The sequence below is a fragment of the Mustela nivalis genome (assembly GCF_964662115.1).
Source record: "Mustela nivalis genome assembly, chromosome: 2".
NCBI lineage: Eukaryota > Metazoa > Chordata > Mammalia > Carnivora > Mustelidae > Mustela > Mustela nivalis.
In genome coordinates this window covers 72,344,472-72,366,517 of record NC_139021.1, presented here as the reverse complement: position 1 = coordinate 72,366,517, position 22,046 = coordinate 72,344,472, and the positions used below count along the sequence as shown (strand labels likewise).

The following is a 22,046-nucleotide window of genomic DNA, read 5'->3' as shown; positions in this document are numbered from 1 at the left end:
TTTTGCCTTTTAAACCAGCCAGTCTGTGGTATTTGTTATAACAATCCTAAAAAACTAATACAGTTCTCTGTTCAATAACTGGACAGTATCTTAATACAGGCCCTAAAAGACCAATCTGAAAATTAAAATAATTGTTGTGTGACAGTTCTAGCCCCATTTTTCTTGTTAAGTAGTCAGCACCACAGATTGATGAGGAGCCCCAAATGGCATTTATAAGTGTTGTATTTTCTAGGTCCTTTATGGCTGATGTTATTCCTACCCTAGTTGCATACACTCCTAGGATAGTGACCAGAGCTATTGAGAACTTTTCAAATGATGTCAACACTCAGTATAAAGCCCCTGCCCCAAAGCTTCTAGGGTGGGTCAGGGGGGCTCAAAACTTGAAATTCCACTGCCAATTTTTACAGGTATTTAATTTATAAAATGATTGAATTTTTAATAACAGAATGAGTCATCTCATCTATCATGTCATTGAAAGGGACTGATTACCCAGGGGCCAGACTCATGGGGTCACATTATCTCTGCCTTGAAGATGACTACAGCTATATATTATGTGTAGTTGTACAGAGTTAATGATAATCTTTCGAAAATACCCTAGGCTACAATGATAAAAGTCAATTAAAAATGATCTCTACCTACTGCCCTGTGGAATTTAATCAACTCTTATGTGTTATCTTGAGACCAACAAAATGAATAATTCTAAATGATTGTCCTCCATGAGGAGACAACTGATTTAAAACATTCATTTTTTTTTTTTAGATTCCATTCTCTGTGACAAAAAGTGTTTTATTTTATTCTATATCAGTTCTACATGACCTATATTTAATGGCAAGAAATAGAGACTTGTTAAAATAACTGGTATATTCCCTTCTACTGAATTATAATTAATGAAGCATGTGAGTTGTTGCTGAGCACCTATAGATATAATTACCAAACTCCTTCCTTCCAGGCATTCAGAGAGTCAAAGCACACCTTCGAAGTTATAGTAATGACTAAAATGTATTCAATATGAACAATAGTTTTATGCACAGCTGTGACTCTACCCTGTTCTAGAAGCACGATAAAATACCTTTCTGTAAAAAGCATATCAGTACTTTAGTAAGGGTGTAATTATCTTTCTGGCAGGGAAGTATTTGTGTGGACAAGGTAAGAATGTCACTGCTGCTTTGCACCCTGTGGCTCAGCCTTCCAGAGACTAAGGCTTTTACTATTGACTCACAGAGCCACAGGTCCATCCCAGGCCTTACCAGACATCATCAGTGATCTTCCTGCCAGTTTTTTTTTTTTTTTAAAGATTTATTTATTTATTTATTTGACAGAGAGAGATCACAAGTAGGCAGAGAGGCAGGCAGAGAGAGAGAGGGGGAAGCAGGCTCCCTGCTGAGCAGAGAGCCCTATGCGGGACTCCATCCCAGGACCCTGAGATCATGACCTGAGCCAAAGGCAGCGGCTCAACCCACTGAGCCACCCAGGTGCCCCTTCCTGCCAGTTTTAACAGTACAACAATTTGCTGAAAAGTTGGAGCAATTCCGGTTAGTCACTTAAGATCATGCCTCTCATCCCTGAAATCCTAGGTTCCCAAATGAAAGGTATGTCACTCCTTCCCATGTCATTAATTTACATTAATTTACTGCCCTTCTTCCACACATCCTGCATTGACTCTTCATCACTCCTCCACTTCATTCTATGTTGTGCCTGCTGGAAGCCTGCTGGAAGCCTGCTTTCACTGTAAATAGACTTCCTACATTCTTACCTCTTCAGAGAACTCTCTCCTCTGGTATTCTTTCCCTGACAGAAATTGGACTCTCTCAAGGATAGATTCTTTTGTGGCTTTCTCTTCTGCCAATCCACCTATCATGGGACCAGAAGGGAAGGAGGACAGCATCCTCCCAAATCCACATTTCTCCTTTCCTATCAACCATATTTTCTAGAAAAAGCTAATTTGGCCTTTGGCATTGTGCCATTCCTTGTTTCTTTCCTCTAACTCCTGTGTAATCTCTGAAATTACTGTCCCAGGGGCACATTCTGTCTCTTTATCTCTAATCTTGCCAACACCCAAGGAAATTCAAAACGGCTGTATTGATTCTTTGGTGATTTAGTCCATTCATTCTCAACCACATCAGTCTTGGTGATTTACACTCCACTTCAGCCAAATCTTCCATGACTACGCCCTGAATTTGTCACCAGCCATAAATGTTCTATACCAGGACTCTTAATCCCAGCCTACATTTTGTCAAAATTTTCTTCCATTTCCTTGTTGCCCTCAGTTATGCTATATCTACATTCCATATAAGGATCCTTATACCCTTTCCGATTCTTCCATTTGATTCCACCATTCCTCCTACACTCTTCTCCTTTTCTCTCCAGATTTGACACCACGGATGAATACTTGAGCTAGTATCTCACTAGGAACTCCACTTCCTTGCCATGCTGATCTTTCCATGGTCCTAACCCAACAAAGCCTCAACTCTGCATGAGCACTACCATCTCCCTTCTTTTCAACAACCAGTTATTAGTTCTTACCCCAGTTTTTCTCTTGGTAAATTTCTTCAGCCCCCATTTCTTCCCTTTTGGTAGATAATTTTGCTTCCTATTCCATATAGAAAAATTACCCATTAGTTATTATTTAAGTTGTTGACTCTCCTCTTTATAATCCTAACTAGATTTACATTTACCCCTTCAGTCTTACTGGATAAGGTATCCTTCCTAGTGCTCAAACCCATTCTTCCATGGGTGCATTCTATCTTGTACCATCAATGTCTCCTTTCCTAACTCGTTCCTCCATTCAGCCTGCAGACATACCAAAATTGCTCCCTACCCCCTAAAATTCCAAATTTCAAGTGGTCATTGATGCTGCATCTCCTTATAGTCATTCCTTATTCTCTACCTCTCTCCTTATTTTAATTTCTAAGAGCAGTAGTCTGCTCTGCTTCTCCATGTTCCCATATCCTATTCACTTCTGTCTTTCTCTGTCTTCTGCTCCTGACAATTTAATCCCACATTCCACCATGAGAGTTACCAACACAACTTACATTGCCAAACCCAGAGGAAACTGGTCAGTCCTTTTCTTGCTGGATATTGCTGTGCACTTGGAACCACTAATGTTTCTCCCTCTCGAAAGTCTCTTGTTTCTTCTTTGACTCCTGTGCCTATCTTCTGTTTGCTTCATTCTTATTATGTAACTATTCCTTAAAAAAAAAAAAAATGCAAACAACCCAAACCAAATACTTCAAGATAACCTGATCTATTTTAATCTATCTACTCCATTGCCCAAGGTAGAAGATTTGGGGCTGTACTTGATTTCTTCCTTCCCACATCCAACCAAGTGCAGAGACCAGGGGTTTTTGCCTATTAACTATTTTTTAAATACTCTCCTGATCACACTACTCTGGTCCTGACTCAATGCCTCACAACCTCTTACTTGGACTATTATTGTAGTCCTCTGTTGCCCTTCCACCCCACTTGTATCTGGCTCCCTTACTTCCATCATCCCAGTATACAGCATCACACACATACATCCTAGCCCTGTACACATCAGACTTCCCACAACCTGGTCTTCCCTCAATATCTCCAGCATCTTTTGTTTTTACTCCCGGTTTGTACACTGATAAGACTCATACACTTCAGTTCCCTGAATAGGTAGCATACTGCTTCTTCCCTTTGCTTGTACTGTCCCCTCTGCCTGCAAGTCCTGAGGTTCATCCTGTGTTTAGGTGTCATTGCTCCTGCAGAAAGCTTTATCTCCCCCTGCATTCCTACCCAGTTTCTGGGCATTGTTAGACTGCTCTTCTTTCGTCACACAGAGAAGATCTCTGTTTACACTGGCCACCTAGTGTTTTTTTATTTTTAATTTATTTTTATTTTTTATTTCTTTTCAGCATAACGGTATTCATTGTTTTTTGCCCCACACTCAGTGCTCCATGCAATACGTGCCCTCCCTAATACCCACCACCCGGTTTCCCCAACCTCCCAACCCCCACCCCTTCAAAACCCTCAGGTTGTTTTTCAGAGTCCATAGTCTCTTATGGCTCACCTCCCCTTCCAATTTCCCTCAACTCTCTTCTCCTCTCCATCTCCCCATGTCCTCCATGTTATTTGTTATGCTCCACAAATAAGTGAAGCCATATGATAATTGACTATCTCTGCTTGACTTATTTCACTCAGCATAATCTCTTCCAGTCCCATCCATGTTGCTACAAAAGTTGCCTCCTCTCTGATGGAGGCATAATACTCCATAGTGTATATGGACCACATCTTCCTTCTCCATTCATCCGTTGAAGGGCATCTTGGTTCTTTCCACAGTTTGGCAACCGCTGGCCACCTAGTGTTAAGGGTGAAATAATAGGCCAGTGTGGTTCATCTCCCCTCCTTCATTACAGTAGTAAGCACAACAAAGGTGACTATAACTATGTTACATTTGTGTCTGTTTTTGCAGTGTGAAAAACAGTGCCTGAAATGCTGTTGTAGGCACTCAGTAAATAACCTGAATACACCTCTCATTCAGCTCAATTTAATACTCATGAATTAAGCAAGTGAAAAAGAATGCTTACTTGTACTGGATGTTGGCTTCCTGTAAGAACGCTAACAGGGCTTGGGAACCATTTTGGGGAATATGGACATCAGTAACTGCTCCTTTTGATACATAGGAGATACTGCTCGGCTGCCACAGGTCCACCTGTAGTGCAGGAACCAACCTATAATTCATATTCCGTGCAGGTGGGGAAAGATCTATGTCACAAGGTGAAACATGTCATCTTGTTTACATTCAGAAATACAAACGCATTTTGGATTTAAACTCAATGCTTTTATCAACAGGGTAAAACTTTTACTTGATTTTGATTTAGGTCTCCAAATTATATCATATCCATAATAGAATTTGATCATAATTGACAAGTAACAGTTTAAAGACCAATATACATTAAAGCCACAAGGTAAAAATTAGATAAAGCAGTTTTAAGTAGACTTTGATATGCTTAAAAATTATTACACAAATACTTGAGTAAGAGAGAGAAAGATATAAATTTCCTTTTATTTTACTATACAACAAACTGTGGTAGCTTGGTAACATTTGGTAACTTTAAATGGACTACTTTCCAGGTATTTTTTCCTTCCCCAATGCATACATTGTACCAGTCCCTACTCAAGCTTCCATGGTGATAGAAGCATCCCTTTCTCAGGTAAGACTTTTTAGCTAGGCTCATCTCTCTGCCAGAGTTCTTAGAGCAACTCATGCTTTCATTCCCTAGTTTCATCTCATCAGAATGTAAGCTCCATTTGGTCACCACCCCATTCCAAATGCCCAGAAGAGTGCCTTGTGTACATCAGCAACACACTGTTGCATATGTGGAGACCCCATGTAATATTTACTCTACGTTCACCCCATGTTCAGCGTTTTGCAGGAGCCAGAAGTGTGTTTGTCTTACTGCAGTGTTCCATCTTGTCTGGTGCTTCACATCCGGTAGCTAGTGCTCTGCATTCTTTGAAGGAATTACTGAACTCAGCGGGGAGAGAAGAGGGCCCTATCCTCCCTTCTGGAGTAGCCTCAGGCTACAAGTTTCGATTAGACCAAATTTGTCTTTACAGTCCTGTCTCTGTCTTCTCTGTTTGGGACTCTCTTCTTCCTGCATTTCCAGCCTTCATCTGTCACCGGGCCTTGATCTCTGATCTGATAAGGTTTAGTTACTTGATCCTCACTTAAATGTCAGTGTCTGCATTCTGGTAGGGATCCCTAGAAGACCAAAAATGCTTTGTGGCTCAAGGAAATAACACCTCTGGTGGTATAATTTAATCTTAAACAGGGTAGAGAGGCATTTGTTTTGGGGACAAAGAGTCTACCTTTTTTTTTTTTTTTCTTTTTTTTACGCAGCTGACTCCTCCTCAAATTTGCAAGGGCAAATCTGACTCAGCTCTCATACTAGTCCAACAATCATAGAAAAACAGAAGTGTGGGCTGGAAGGGCTGCTGAGAGGTCATTTGATCCATCTGTCAGCCCTTGGGCAAGGATACATGTAGGACTGAACAAACCTGTCCCCAGTAGATATATCCAGACCACATCTTTTAAGACCCCAAAAGAGGAGGGCTGACAACATCCTAACATAACTCATAGCCACATTTAAGAAGACTGCAGATCTTTCTCCCCATCCCTCACATTGCAACACAGCTTCATTTTCTCTTGTTCCATTTTTCAATAGGGGATGTCTGGTTTCTTGCCTCCGTTAGATAAAGTACATTGGTGTCTTTCACTTTTCTCTACACATTAGGTTTTCTGATCCTTTAATCATCTTTGAGACCTGCCTCTAAACCCTTTACAGAGACAGTTTTTTTATATTAAGTTTTGCTGCCATCCCTTAATGCCAGTGAAGACGAGGAAATAGTGCTGTATTTGGAGGGTAGAGAGCCATAAGAACCTAAAATAATATGAATAGCCACTCTGGCAAATTCCTTTATGTGTCATTTTCTAGGGTGCATGCTAAAATAAGAATTCTCATCCTGCAGAAGAAAGTAGCTTCCCTGTAGGGAGTTCCGTGGAAATGACACGCCCCACAGCATGACCTGGAGAGGGCTTCCTAGGAAACAGGCCATCAGACAAAGCAGTTGGTCTATAGGAAACTAACAAAAGCAATTTGCAAAATCGGGAATTGTATTCTGTTGTGATATTAGGAAAGAAAGTTAAAATGAATTATCAGCTTTTCTCCAGTAAAATTTTGGGGAAAGGATACTTGGATACATAACATGGGTATTTCAATCTGGGTGGCAGGCACATGCCCATATCAAGATACAGGGGAGAGTAATACTCATGTGACATTTGTAAAGTGCCCCTACTTTATAGGTATTTCTGATCTTTTCAATAATGCCTTCAGGTAGGAGTTAATGGTAGAGACATTTAAAGAACGAGGGCACCTGGGTGGCTCAGTGGGTTAAGCAGCTGCCTTCAGCTCAGGTCATGGTCCCAGAGTCCTAGGATCAAGTCCTGCATTGGGCTGGCTGATAGGCAGGGAGTTTGCTTCTCCCTCTCCCACTCCCCTTTCTTGTGATCTCTCTCTCTCTCTCAGGCTCTCTTTATCACAAATAAATAAAATCTAAAAAAGAGAGAGCGAGAGAGAAGACTCAGATTCATAGAAGCAGAGTCAATTTTCTAAGGATGCAGAGCTCCAAAATGGTGACACTGGAAGTGCTTAGCTCCAGTGCCTGTATGGTAAGTGTGTTTAGGGTCTTCTGAGGAAATAGGCAATTTCCAAGTTCTTGACTTAGTGTTTGAGGAGGTTTGGTTTGCAGGTCTCCTACTCTAATCTTTCCTGTCAGGGGTTATTGACCCTATAAATTAATACACAGGTATTTCAAAGTTGAGATCAGTTTACTCTGGGCAGGTTACCATCATTTCCTTAGGGCCTGACCACATCCAGATAAAGTGATAAACTATCTTTGAATGGCAAAGCTCGTGAGGGTTTATGATGATGACAATGAAGGATTAGTTGTCTTGTCAGGATGGCCTCAGGTTGTGTGCTAACTACTGCAGGTCTTTCCTGTAAAGAGCCACCTGATATTCCAAGGAAAGGAGGCTCCTTTCCAGAAACTTCTTGCCCTGAAACCTGGTGGTTGTTCCCATGTTTTCCTTTCCTCAAAGGATTGCTAGTCACATATGGTCAGATCTGTTTAAGAGGTGGAAGCAATTTAGGGGCACCAGGATGGCTCAATCAGTTAACCATCTTGAATCTTGATTTCAGCTCAGGTCTTGATCTCAGGGTTGTGAGTTCAAGCCCATGTTGGTCTCCACATTAGCTGTGGAGCTTACTTTAAAAAAAAAAGTGGTGGGTGGGGAGAGAGAAAGAGAGAGGTGGAGGCAATTTAGTGTGTGATCAAGAGTATGAGTATGAACTTTGGAATCTGAAGGTCCTGAAATGGAATGTGAGCTTTGGTAGTTTTGGCTATGTGACTTCAGGGGAGCTTTTAACATTTCTGAGCCTCAAATTCCTCATCTATCTATAAAGATAATAAAAAAACCTACCTACAGTCTTTTCTGTAGGATGAGTTGGAAAAAATAGAAGTAAAACACACAGCAGAGAGTCTGGCATACAGTGAAATCTTAAAAAATATTAGCTATTTTTTCCTTTTTGAAAAGTATATCTAAAAAAAGCTAGAAGTAGTAAAGATAAAGTTTTATTTTGAGTGTTTCTGAGTAAAATGTACAAACATTAAAACCTATAGACAACTTTAAGGAGGAGGGGAAGCAATAAATAAACCAAGAATATGAGCAAGGCTGGAATGTTTCCTAACACAAGGGCAAACAGCTGGATTTGAAGTCATGATAATCTGCTGGTTAATTCCCTGGACTCTAGAGTTTGACTTCCTGTAATTATATTCAAGCTCTCTACAATTAGCATCTGTGTAATGTAGGATGAGTTCCTTCATCTCTTTGGGCCTCACTTTCTTCATCTGTAAAATGAAGATGATAATTGCACTTCTTGGTTGTTACTGTTATGGGATAATAGAGACTATAGTAAATATAATCAATAAGAGCATAAATTTTGAAACTCAAGACAGGATGGGTCTGGATTCCAGTTCTGCTGCTGTGTGACTCTGGATAAGTTACTTCAGCTCTCTCTGCTTGTCTTCTCATTTATAAAATGAAGCTATAAATACCATATATTCTATAGATTTCTTAGGCTTAAACTAATCAATACTTATAAAATGCTTTATTATTCTTTTTAGATTTTATTTATTTATTTGAAAGGGAGGGAGAGCTCACAAGCAGTGGTGGGGGGTGGGGTGGGTAGAGGCAGAAGCAGGCTCCCTCTCATCAGGGGGTGCGTTGCAGGACTCCCAGGACTGTGGGATCATGATCTGAGCCAAACTGACTGAACCACCCAGGCACCTCTATAAAATGCTTTAAATAGCACCTGGTGAACAGGAGTCATTTGTTATATGGTAAATGATTCAAAATTCAAAAATAATTTATTTGCAATGAAAAACTGTCATATTTTAGTCTGGCACTAATTTCATGGCTCTTCTGGTCCTTGTGCTGTGTTTACTTATTGGCTTGGTCCAGGCTTCATGATCCACCTGTCTTTTAGGCCCATGGCTGATTACATACCTGGCACAGGTATTTGTGGAGGTGCAGTCAGTGTCCCCCAACAGTTTCAGAGTAAGTCTTTCATGTGGGTATGGGAAGACATCTGGTGTTTCTTCAGCTTGGGAACAGATGGTCTGCCTCCCAGGCACTTAAAGTAACGCAGAAGCACAAGAGAGGAGTCTTACTCTATATTTACTCTACTTTTTGTTGGTTTGGAAAAGTATTGAGCACTTATGTGTCACATAATAGGTTTCTAAGTATGAAACCTCCATATCAAGTTAGTAGTCAACTAGGGTTTAATTTACATAATCATATTAATTACATATTAACACCCATAAAATCTTAATGCACAGGAAAAGTATCCTCTCTTATTTACCCTTGAGATTGTGTTTTTGGTCTGAATCCATTTAACCTTGTGTCTTCTTTTAGGATTTTTGTCTCTGACCTCTTGAGAAGATTTTCTGACACCCAAGGTCAAGTACTGTTGTTACCTGCTTTCATGGAACTTTTAATTACATCTTATTCTTATAGATAATTATATTAGTTTCTAGGGCTGCTATAATGAATTTCAACATCTCAGATGGGTTAAAACAGCAGAGATATAGTCTCACAGTTCCAGAGGCCAGAAGTCCAAGATCTAGGTATTGACAGAAGCATCCAGGGGAGGTCCTTCCTTGCATCTTCGAACTTCTGGTGGTTCCAGGCATTCCTTGGCTTGTGGCCATATCTCCCCAGTATCCATTTCCATCTTTACATGGTCTTCTCATCTGTGTCTATATCTTCTCTTCTAGGATACTTCTAAGGATACTTGTCTTTGGATTCAGGAGATATCTGGGTAATTCTGGATGTTCTTATCTGAGATCCTTAAGTGCGTTTAAAAATTCTTTTTTCAAATTAGGCCATGTTCACAATTTCTAGGGGTTAGGGAATAGGCATACATTTTGGGGATCTATGATTCACCCTATTGCAATTGTCATATCAATATCCATTTTCCTATTAGCTTCATGAGAACAGAAACTGTAAAATTCTCTCCTTCTGCCCATACCTCTAGTGCTTAAAACCATGCATGCCACAGAAGGCACTAAATATTCTGTAGATGGAATAAATGAAATAACCCATTTTTATCTTTCATTTTTTCAGATATGTGCTCTCTCTAAAACTGCTCCATAGTATTTCTGGACTCTAATTCTAGTTCCTCTTACCAAAAAATTGATAAGGTAGTACACTTCAATTCTGTCCACTCATCCCACTTCTTGACTCACGAGTGTTTAGTTTTTTTAAAGATTTTATTTACTTATTTGAGAGAGAGAGAGAGATAGAGAGAGAGATTACGAGGAGCAGAGGGAGAAGCAGATTCCTTGCTAAGCAGGGAGACCAATGCAAGACTCAATCCCAGGACTTTGAGATTATGACCTGAGGTGAAGGCAGACTTTTAACCGACTGAGCAACCTAGGTACTCCCAACTCACAGGTCTTTAAATTTTAAATTTTCATTAAGTTTAATCTTAGAATATGCTGTTTCTTAGGTCACAGTACTACATACTTTTCTGATGACCAGAGTGGCCATTTTAGCAACATAGTTAAAGAAATGCTTATATGTTATGGTTATTATTGTCTTTGTTCTACTTCTTATGACTTATTAACATTTCAGATATTAGGGGAATACTGGAAAGAAACTTAGCCAGAGAATATTGTCCCTTACAAACCAAAGGCACTTGGTAGGTTGTTAAAATTCTGGGACTCATTTTACCTAGCTTCATCCTCTTTCTTTTACAAAATGCTAAGTTATTACTTCCCTAAAGCACAGACTCAATAAGTAGAACAAAGTCTATTCTTTTTAGAAACCTTTCTTCACCTCTGTTTTCCTTCCATTCCAACCCAATGATTTCTGTACTTTTCTAGTTTACTCAAATTTGTGGATGGCTTCTCCCCCTTCCCTATTCTACATTAGCCCTATGTTAGCTTTATTTCTCAGAAATGATGAAATGTACATCAGTCCAATAAGATACGAAATAAGCATGCTGAAAAAAGATTTAATTGATTTGCTTGTTTCAAGAAGGGGTAATCCCAGAAAGATGGTGTTAGAAAGAACTAAGGGGATTTGGGCTTGTGTTAGGTGATTTTGGATGGGATTAAGGAACTGAGATTTTTCTTTGGTTGAATATTATCAGAATGAGGGGAAATTCATCACTGGATATCCTGATAATTTTATCTAGAAGGTGAAAGAAACAATTGGGGCTATAAGTGATAAAGAAGCAATAGTCATACCAGAAAAAAAAAAAGCGGGGGAGGGAGGTTTTGTCATTTTTCTGGACAATTTTTTGGACAATTTTTTTTTTTTTTTGGTCTTTGTTTAGATATGGTCAGAGTGGTCTTGTTTTTTTCTTATTTCATGAAGAACACAGAATGGTCTTGACTGGTGTTGGTACTCTGTAAAGTACCAACACCAAGGTCTAACAGGAGAACTTCAAGCTTTCACTGTTACTGCCAGGCTGGGCCTGGCTGCCAGAGCTGCTTTTCCTCATCTCAGGATGACCACTGTTTTACTGAGGTCATGTGATAACTAATGGAATGACAAATGAGGGGTGGGTTCTCCCTGCAATATCTAGCCAGAATGGCTTGAAGGTAATTTGAGTGATAGGGGTGTTGGGGTTATGGAATGACCTTCACAAGGAAGTAGCCTTGTGATGGTCTATCCAGGAGAAATTAGGAACTCAATGACACTTATCCTGGTACCCTGCATCTTTGTAGTACCACACTTTCTCATGTAAAAGTACCAACTTTCTCATGTAATAGAGTTGATACTACTTAATTCGTGCCCTGTAAGTGAACATTTGAAAACTTATAAGTACTAAAGAAAGATTCCTTAGAAGAATGAAACTGGACCATTCTCTTTTACCATACATGAAGATAAACTCTAAATGGATGAAAGACCTCAATGTGAGACAAGAATCCATTAAGATCCTAGAGGAGAACATGGGCAGAAACCTCTTCAAAATTGGCCACAGCAATTTCTTTTAAGACACATCTCCAGAGGCAAGGGAAACAAAAGCAAAAATGAACTTTTGGGACTTCATCAAGATAAAAAGCTCTACATAGCAAAGGAAAGAGTCAACAAAACAAACAGGCAACCCACAGAATGGAAGATGTTTGCAAGTGACACTAGAGAAAAAGGGCTAACATCCAAGATCTATAAAGAACTTCCCAACTCAACACCCAAAAGACAGATAATCACGTCAAAAAATGGGCAGAAGACATGAACAGACACTTCTCCAAAGACATACCGAGGCTAACAGACACATGAAAAAATGTTCATCATCATTAGGCATCAAGGAGATTCAAATCAAAACCACACTGAGATATACCACATTACACCAGTTAGAATGGCCAAAATCAACAAGACAGTAAACAAAATGTATTAGAGAAGATGTGGAGAAAGGGGAACCCTATTACACTGCTGGTGGGAATGCAAGTTGGTATAGCCACTATGGAAAACAATGTGGAGATTCCTTAAGAAATTAAAAATAGAGGTTCCCTATGACCCTGCAATTGCACTACTGGGTATTTACCCCAAACACACTGATGTAGTGAAAAGAAGGACCATCTCTACTTCAATGTTTATAGCAGGAATGGCCACAGTCGCCAAACTGTGGAAAGAACCAAGATGCCCTTCAATGGATGAATGGATAAAGAAGATATGCTCCATATATACAATGGAGCATTATGTCTCCATAGGAAAGGATGAATACCCAACTTCTGTATCAACATGGATGGGACTGGAGGAGATTATGCTGAGTGAAATAAGTCAAGCAGAGAGAGTCAATTATCATATGGTTTCACTTACTTGTGGAGCATAAGGAATAACACAGAGGACATTGGGAGATGGAGCAGAGAAGTGAGTTGGGGGATATTGGAGGAGGAGACAAACCATAAGAGTCTATGGACTCTGAGAAACAAACTGAGGGTTTTAGAGGGGAGGGGAGTGGGGGGTTGGGTGAGCCTGGTAGTGGGTATTATGGAGGGCATGTATTGCATGGAGCTCTGGGTGTGCTGCATAAACAATGAATGTTGGAGCACTGAAAAGAAATAAAATAAAATAAAATGGAACAAAACAAAACAAACAAAAACCACATTGAGATACCACCTGACACCAGTTAGAATGGCAAAAATTGACAAGGCAAGAAATAAAAGTGTTGGAGAGGTTGTGAAGCAATGGGAACCCTCTTACACTGCTGGTGGGAATGCAAATTGGTACAGCCACTTTGGAAAACAGAGTGAAGCTTCCTCAGAAAATTAAAAATAGCGCTACAATCAATGCACAGAAATCAGTTGCTTTTCTATATACTAACAATGTAGATGTAGAAAGAGAAATTAGAGAATTGATTCCATTTACAATAGCACCAAAAACCACAAGATACCCAAGAATAAAACTACCAAAGAGGTAAAAGATCTATATTCTAGAAACTACAGAATACTAATGAAATTGAGGAAGAGACAAAAAGATGGAAAAATGTTCCATGCTCCATGGATTGGAAGAATAAACATTGTTAAAATGTCTACACGGCCTAGAGCAATCTACACTTTCATTGTCATCCATATTAAAATACCATTGGCAGAAAACCCAGAAATAAACATACAATTAGATGGTCAATTAATCTTTGACAGAGGAGGAATGAATACACAATGGGAAAAAGACTGTCTTTCCAACAAATCGTGCTGGGAAAACTAGACAACCACATGCAAATGAAACTGGACCACTTTCTTTCACCATAAACAAAAATAAACTCAAACTGCTCTGAAAACCTAATGTGAGACCTGAAATAATAAAAACCCTTGAAGAGAACATAGGCAGTAATCTCTCTGACATTGGTTATAGCAACATTTTCTAGATATGTCTCTTGAGGCAAGGAAAACAAAAATGAAAATAAATTATTGGGACTACATTGAAATAAAAAAGCACACAGCAAGGAAAACAATGAACAAAACAAAAACAAACTGCTAAACAGGAGAAGATATACGCAAATGACATATCTGATAAAAGTTTAGTATCCAAAATCTATAAAGAACTGATACAACTCAATACCCAAAAGATAAATAATCCAATTACAATATGGGCAGATGACCTGAATAGACATTTCTCCAAAGGAAACATCCAGATAGCCAACAGACACAGGAAAAGATGAACATCACTTGTCGTCACAGAGATGCAAATCAAAACTACAGTGAGACATCATCCTCATACCTGTCAGAATGGCTAAAATCACAAATACAAGAAACAAATGTTGGTGAGGATGTGGAGAAAAAGGAACATTTGTTCAAAGTTGCTAGGAATGCAAACTTGCGCAGCCACTGAGGAAAACAGGATGTAACTTCATAAAAAAGTTAAAAATGGATCTACCCTATGATCCAGTAATCACACTACCAGGTATTAAACCTCCCCTTCTCCCCCCAAAATACAAAAACATTAATTCAAAGGGATACATGCACTCCTATGTTTATTTCAGGATTATTTACAGTAGCCAAACTATGGAAGCAACCCAAGTTCCCATTGATAGATGAATGGATAAAGAAGATGTGATGTATAAATACAATGGAATATTACAGAGCCCCCCAAAAGAATAAAATCTTGCCATTTGCAACACCAAGGACAGAGCTAGAGTATAAACCTCAGCAAATCAGTCAGTCAGAGAAAGATAAATGTGATTCACTCATATGTGGGATTTAAGAAACAAAATAAATGAGCAAAGGAAAAAGAAGACAGACTAAGAAATAGACTCTTAACTGTAGAGAACAAACTGATGGTTACTAGGTGAGGGTGAGGTGGGAGTTTGGGGGAAATAGGGGATGGGGATTAAATAAAAAGATAAAAGAAAGAAATACCTAGAATAAATTTAACCAAGGAAGTGAAATACTTCTACACTGAAAACCATAATACAGTGATAAAAAAAATGGAAGAAGACACAAATAAATGGCAAGATAACCCATGCTTATGGATTGGGGGTACTGCTATTTTAAAATGTTCATACTACCCAAAGATCTGTAGATCCAATGTACTCCCAATCAAAATCCAAATGGTATTTTCCACAGAAATAGAAAAAAAAACCCTAAAATTTGTATGGAACCACAAAACACCCTGAATAGCCAAAGCAGTCTTGAGAAAGAAGAACAAAGCTGGAAGTATCATAATCCCTGAATTCAATCTATATTACAAAGTTATGATAATCAAAGTAGTATGGTATTGGCATAAAAGCAGACACACAGATCAAATGGGATAGAATAGAAAGTCCAGAAATAAACTATGCATATATGGTTAATTAATTTATGATGAAGGAGGCAAGAGTAGACAATAGAAAAAGGACAGTCTTTTTAATAAATGGTTTTGGGAAAGCCAGAGAGCCAGAGGCAAGAAAAAAAACTGGATTATTGTTTTATGGCATATAAAATGGATTAAATTCTAGGATAAAATACAGATGGTAAACACTGATATTGGTCTTGATAATGTTATTTTGGCTCCGATTCCAAGATATTCCAAAAGCAACAAAAACAAAAAGAAACAAATGAACTACATAAAACTAAAAAGCCTCTGCATAGTAAAGGAAACCATCAACAAAACAAAGAGGTAATCTACTAGGTGGAAGAAACTATTTACAGAAAATATATCCAATGAGGGGTTAATATGCAAAATATACTGAGGACTCATACATACTCAGCTGAACAAGAACAAATCAAACAATCCACTTTAAAAATGGGAAGAGGACCTCAGTTGACATTTTTCAGAAGAAGAATACAGATGGCCAACAGGCAGATGAAAGGATGCTAAACCCCACTAATCATCAAGGAAATGCAAATCAAAACCACAATGAGATATCACCTTGTGCCAGTTAGAATGGCTATTATCAAAAGACAAAAAACAACAAGTTTGGGTAAGGATGTGGAGAAAAGGGAACACTTGCATGCTGTTGGTGGGAATGTAAATTGGTGGAGTCACTGTGGAAAACAGTATGGAGGTTTCCCAAAACATTAAAAATAGAACTGCCGTATGATTCAGTATTTCTACTTCTGGGTATTTAACTAAGTAAAACAAAAACATTAACTTAAAGGGATATACACACCTCTATGTTTACTGCAGCATTATTTACAACAGCCAAGATATGGAAACAACCTTAGCACGCATTGATGTGCGAATGGATAAAGATTTGGCATATATACACATGGAGTACTACTTTACTATTAAAAAAGAATGAAATCTTGCCATTTGTGACAATGTGGATGCACCTTGATCTAAGTAAAGTAAGTCAGATAAACAAAGACAAATACCATATGATCTCAATTATATGTGGAATCTTAAAAACTAACAAACAACATAACAAAATGCATGGATATAGAGAACAGAGTGGTGGTTGCCAGGAGGAAAAGGAGTTGGGGCTGGGCAAAAGAGAGGATGGGGGAATGGAAAGTACAGACTTCCAGCTGGGAAGTGAATAGCTCATGCGGACTGTGGTGTGTAGCATGGTGTCTGTAGTGAATGGTATTGTAGCATGTATTTGAAGGTTGCCAAGAGAGCAGATCTTGAAAGTTCTCATCATAAGAAAAAAAAATTTTTTTGTAACTTTTTATGGTGATAGATGGTGAGTAGTTTTATTATGGTAATCATTTCACAACAGTGTGAAGTGCTGAATCATTAGATTTTATACCTGAAATTGATATAATATGGTATGTCACTTAAGTGACTGAGAATATATATAGTAGATATTATTCAGTCATGAGAAAGAAGGAAATCCTGTCGTTTGGGACAATGGATGAGTGTGGAAGATATTATGCTAGGCAAACTAAGACAGAAGAAGAAAAATGTTGTATGATATCACTTACACGTGGAACCTAAAACAGCTAATTTTATAGAAACAGTGAGTAGAGTGGTGGTTATCAGGGATTTGGGGTGGGAGAAATCTAGAGATGTGGTCAAAGGGTATAAATTTCCAGTAATAAGATGAATCAGTTCTGGGGATCTAATGTACAGCATTTTGATTACACTTAACAATACTATATCCTATACTTCAAAGTTGCTAAAACACTAGATCTTAAATGTTTTCATCTCCAGAATGAAATGGTAATTATGTGATGTGATGGAGGTGTTAGTTAATGCTGTAGTGGTAATCATTTTGAAGTAAGTGTATCATATCAACATGTTGTATACCTTAAACTTGTACATGCTTGTATATCAATAATATCTCAATTAAGCTGAAAATAAAAAGAATGGTGGGTATAGTATGATGTCATTTTTGCAAAAATATGTGTATCCTTATGTACATAAACAAACTGGGAGAACACAAAACTAAGTGGGAGGAAAAAGAGCAATAATTTAAGAAAGACCATTTGAATTCTATAAGAGAATGTTGATTACTGGCAGAGAATACTACCCTTTCATTAACAAAGTTTTTGCCACCTCCTTATTCCTCTCAACTCTTGTATATTTTACTATATATTTATATTATTTATTTATATTTATAACTAATATTTCATTTATATTATATAATGATTTTTATTATATTAATATTATTCTGGTTTGAAACATGCCTGTCCTCCAGAGACAGGCAACTGGTAACATCATGAGAAGATGGGCTTAGTCTCCTTTGTAATCAATGAAATATACATTAAGTCAAAATAAAATAATAGCACATAGACCTGAGAGTTAGAAACATTAAAGAGTCTGACAACACCAAATGGAGTCTGGAGGGTAAAGTGATGTGAAATTTCTTACACTGTTCCTGGAGCACATTGATAGAAAGGTTTTGGAGAGCACCTGACAATTTCTCATAAAAAATAAACATGTATTTTTCAATACATCAATTTTACTCCCAGGTATATATCCCATGCTGTATTTCCTAAACAGCTGGTGCCATGGAGCACCATGGGAGAAATGCCTTGAGAATACCACTATTAAGTTTTTCAGACCTAACTACTTAATAAGCAGAACTGTTAGGCATTTGATTTTTTTTTCACTAGGTAATGTATCAAGGACATTTTTCAAGTAAATACACATAGATCTATTCCACTGTGTGTGGACACTGATTATTTATTGATGAATTTGGATCCTTAGAAAAATTTTTCAAAAACACAGTTCATGTACTCTCTGTAATATCTGAAGACAGATTTATTTGCAGTATGTTTTTCTTATATCCCTGAAACTCTTCTGAATTTGAAGGGCACAGGCTTGAAGAGATGGTGTATTTCTGGTATTCTGGTTTTTCCACAGTAGGTAGTTGGGTACCGAATTAGACGTCTCTCCTATGCTGCCTTTCTTGTTAAATGACCAAGCTGTTGCTTCTATTCTGTTTTGCATGCAAGGTACTCTGCATTTGAATAAACCATATATAGTCCCAGTGTATAATGGGAGGCTTTACAAAGTAGTATGGCCCTAGTTTTGTTTTTTACTTTATTGTTGTTGACATCCTACTCCATCTTTCCCACACTCTGAATAATCTCTAAAGTCCAGGAACAACCAACAGTGATAAACACACATCAATATTGCCTACCAGCCTTCTAAAGCTGAAATGAATTCCATGTTCTGGTGGCCTAGCCCATAATCAACAGAGGGATACTGGGCTTTGTTGGTTTCAACTGACAAGTCAAAGAACCTTATGTTAAATACTCTTTGAGCTCACTGGCTTTGGGATTGGGATTGTGTCTCCTTTTCATCCCTTTAAATAGATTTATGCTCCTATCAGCTGGCCTGGCCTCCAGAGGACTGTCATTATGTTCATTATTTATTGTCTGCCTTTCTATTTCTGGTGGTCAAATGGGTACCATGAAATTCTTCTTTTATTGATCTTTTTGTAAATGTCATGACTGAGGAGAGATGGATGTTTATAGGAACAAGGCACAGGGACATTTGGAAGTTTTTGAGACTGAACACACTGGAGTTAATAGATATATTAGATGTGTATTGGTAAATCTAAGTGCTTGCCTTCCTGAGTGCTCTTTCTAGCTAAACAATGACTTATTCTAGGTTTAATAGAAACTGGGCTTCATTCAGGTAAGATTTTCTTTAGATAATAATAGAAATGGTATCTTTCTTACTCTTATTTCTAGTTCAACTGGAGCAAAACACATTTAGTCGTAATTTCGTGCATTCTTCATGCGACTGGAGGTATGAATGACTGCTTTCCCTTACAACCTCACTTCCACCCCTCTTAGAGTAAATCATCTACCTGGGACAAGAAAATGGCTGTAGCAGTGAGAAGGCAAAGAACTAGAAAGATTAGTAATACAGATGGCCAACTGTGGTTATTTAAGACTTAGGGAACTACTAAATGAAGAATTAAAAATTTTGAAATGTTCAGCTCATTAAGATTTTTAAACCAACAAGAATATTCATTCCTGAAGTGCTAGTTTCATTTGTATGACTTTAACCCCTGAGCACTATTAAAAAGTTATATTTAGGTAAGAAAACTAAATAAAAGTCATCCAAATCAGAAAAGCAGCAGCATAACTCTCCATTTGCATATGACATGCATATGACATCCCTGAAGACTTCACCAAAAAACCGTTAAATAAATTCAGTAAAATTTCAGGATATAAAATTAATATGCAAAAAAGTTGTATTTCTATATACTAGTAACTATCAGAAAGAGAAATTAAGAAAATCTTATTTATACTTGTATCAAAAAGAATAAAATTCTTAGAGGTAAATTTAAGTAAAGAGGTTAAAGACTTGCACAGTGAAAACTATGACAATGATAAAAGAAATTGAAGATGGCATAAATAAATGGAAACACATTCTGTGTTCACAGATTAAGGTACTGTTAAAAGGCCCATACTACACAAAGCCATCTACAGATACAGTGTAATCTTTAACATTCCAATGACATTTTTCACACAGAAAAAGAATAATCTTAAAATTTGTCTGGAACCACAAAACTTTTCCACATTAAGGCAATCTTGAGAAAGAAGAACAAAACTGAAGTATCACACTCCCGGATTTCAAACTGTATCACAGAGCTTTAACAGTATGGTACAGGCATAAAAATAGACCGATAGATCAATGTAACAGGACAGAGAAATGAACCCATGCATATATGGTCAATTAATTAACATCATCAAAGGGCCCAAGAATATACAATGCAGAAAAGACAGTCTTTAGGAAATGGTGCTGGAAAACTAGACAGCTAAATACAAAAGAATGAAACTGGACCTCTATCTTACACCATATGTAAAATATCAACTCAAAATGGATTAAAGACTTCAACAGAAGACCTCAGTGCCCTGTCAGGGAATAGATGCACACTGAAAATCAATGTCTCAGGCATAGTATACCCTAACAGTATCAGGTAGCATCTGCCTGTCTCTTTTTCCAATGCTTTTCCTGCCTCAGTGCCTCTCATGAGGTTGTGTCAGATTCTTAGTAGCACAGGCTTTGAAAGATACATTTTTAGACAACTATCCGCACTATGTCCACTTGTATTATGTAGCAGGAAACCATGACATTACTCTTTCCCAAACTTTAAAGAGCAACAGACTTAACTGAATGTTTTGATGAAATAAAGGTTCTTGGGACCTATTGGCAGAAATGCTGATTTCAGGAGTCTTTGGTTGGCACAGGGGAATTTATCTTTTTAAGAAGTTCACTGGGTACTTCTGAAGTAGTTGGTCTGATGACTACACTTTATGAAAGTCCTCTGCATTTAGGGACTGCTCTTTCAAATAGTCACTAATGATAATAACAAATGTAAAGATAGTTTTGAAGATAATGAAATTTTCTCTTACTTTGCACATCAAGAAACCCTTAGCAGTATTTAATCATACTCATTTTCAGTGACTCTTGGAGAAAGTTTTAGAGGAAAACTCATCTGGTTGCAAAAAAGTATATACAGGTGTTGATGCAGGGATAGGAACCACGTTCATTCCCAATTTGTCAAATCTGAATCAAACATACACATTATATGAACTTTTAGAAAATATTCAAATGCAGACAACTCTGTTCTGGGATAATGTGCATTTCGATAATTCAACATTGCTTCAGCATGATTGGTAATTGTCTTAATCTGTTAAGGCTGTTATAACAGAATACCATAGACTAGGTGAGAACCTAGAGATAACAAGAGAAATCTGTCACAATTCTGGAAGCTAGGAAGTCCAAGATCAAAGTGCCAGTAGATTAGATGTCTGGTGAGAGCCCTGCTTCCTGCTTTATAATGCTATCTTTTTGTTGTGTCCTCACATCGCAGAAGATGCAGAAGAGCTCTCTAAGGTTTCCTTTATAAGGTCACTAAATCCCATTTATGAGACCTCTACATTCCCACAGACCTACCTCTTAATACCATTATCTTAAAGATTAAGTTTTAACATATAAATTTTGGAGGGATACAAATATTCAGTCTATAGTGGTCATGCAAGGTAATGTCAAAATAATACTGAATTTGCCTTGGTTTATCCAAGCTTTCCCCAGTGCATTAATCTTTTACGCTGCCAAGCATCAGGAGCTGAACATAAAGTGTAATACTGCAGAGGAGCACAGCAAGGCACAAAGGAACTCAGGAATATTCAAAATCCCATTCATCCCATGTTTTCACTCTTGGCTCTCTTTGGTCACTGGCCTTTGTTGGAAATACCCTTCAGTTTTTGCTGATCCTTTAAAATGTTGCCCTTTTAACTACAAAGCTCAGTGGTCTCAACCCTCCTGTCACCCATTTCCATCAAGCTACTGTTATTTCCTGCAACAAATGCTTATATTAATGACAGTGGTTATTCATTAGGGATTTAACATACCTTTTAAACTATGTATTAGTTTTTGTTGTTAGCATTCTGTATACAAAGTTGCATAGGTTTGCGTGGTATGTGTATCCAAAGTTTCTCACAAACCCTGTCACGTATAGCATAATTTTGTAGAATGCAAAATGTTCTGGAATACATGTATTGCATTAGAGAAAAAACACCTATGTTCTGAAGCAAAACAGAAATAAATGCTCATCTACATGCTC

At 37.9% G+C, this 22,046-nt stretch overlaps 1 protein-coding gene across 1 annotated transcript in view; it reads right to left on the bottom strand.

The window, feature by feature from the left end:
- Positions 1–22,046, bottom strand: part of CPA6 (carboxypeptidase A6) — a 321,211-nt gene that overhangs the window by 78,932 nt on the left and 220,233 nt on the right. The window contains exon 3 of the mRNA XM_082719142.1: positions 4,551–4,675. Within this exon, the coding sequence (XP_082575268.1) occupies positions 4,551–4,675 (125 nt within the window). The remainder of the gene's footprint in view (positions 1–4,550; positions 4,676–22,046) is intronic.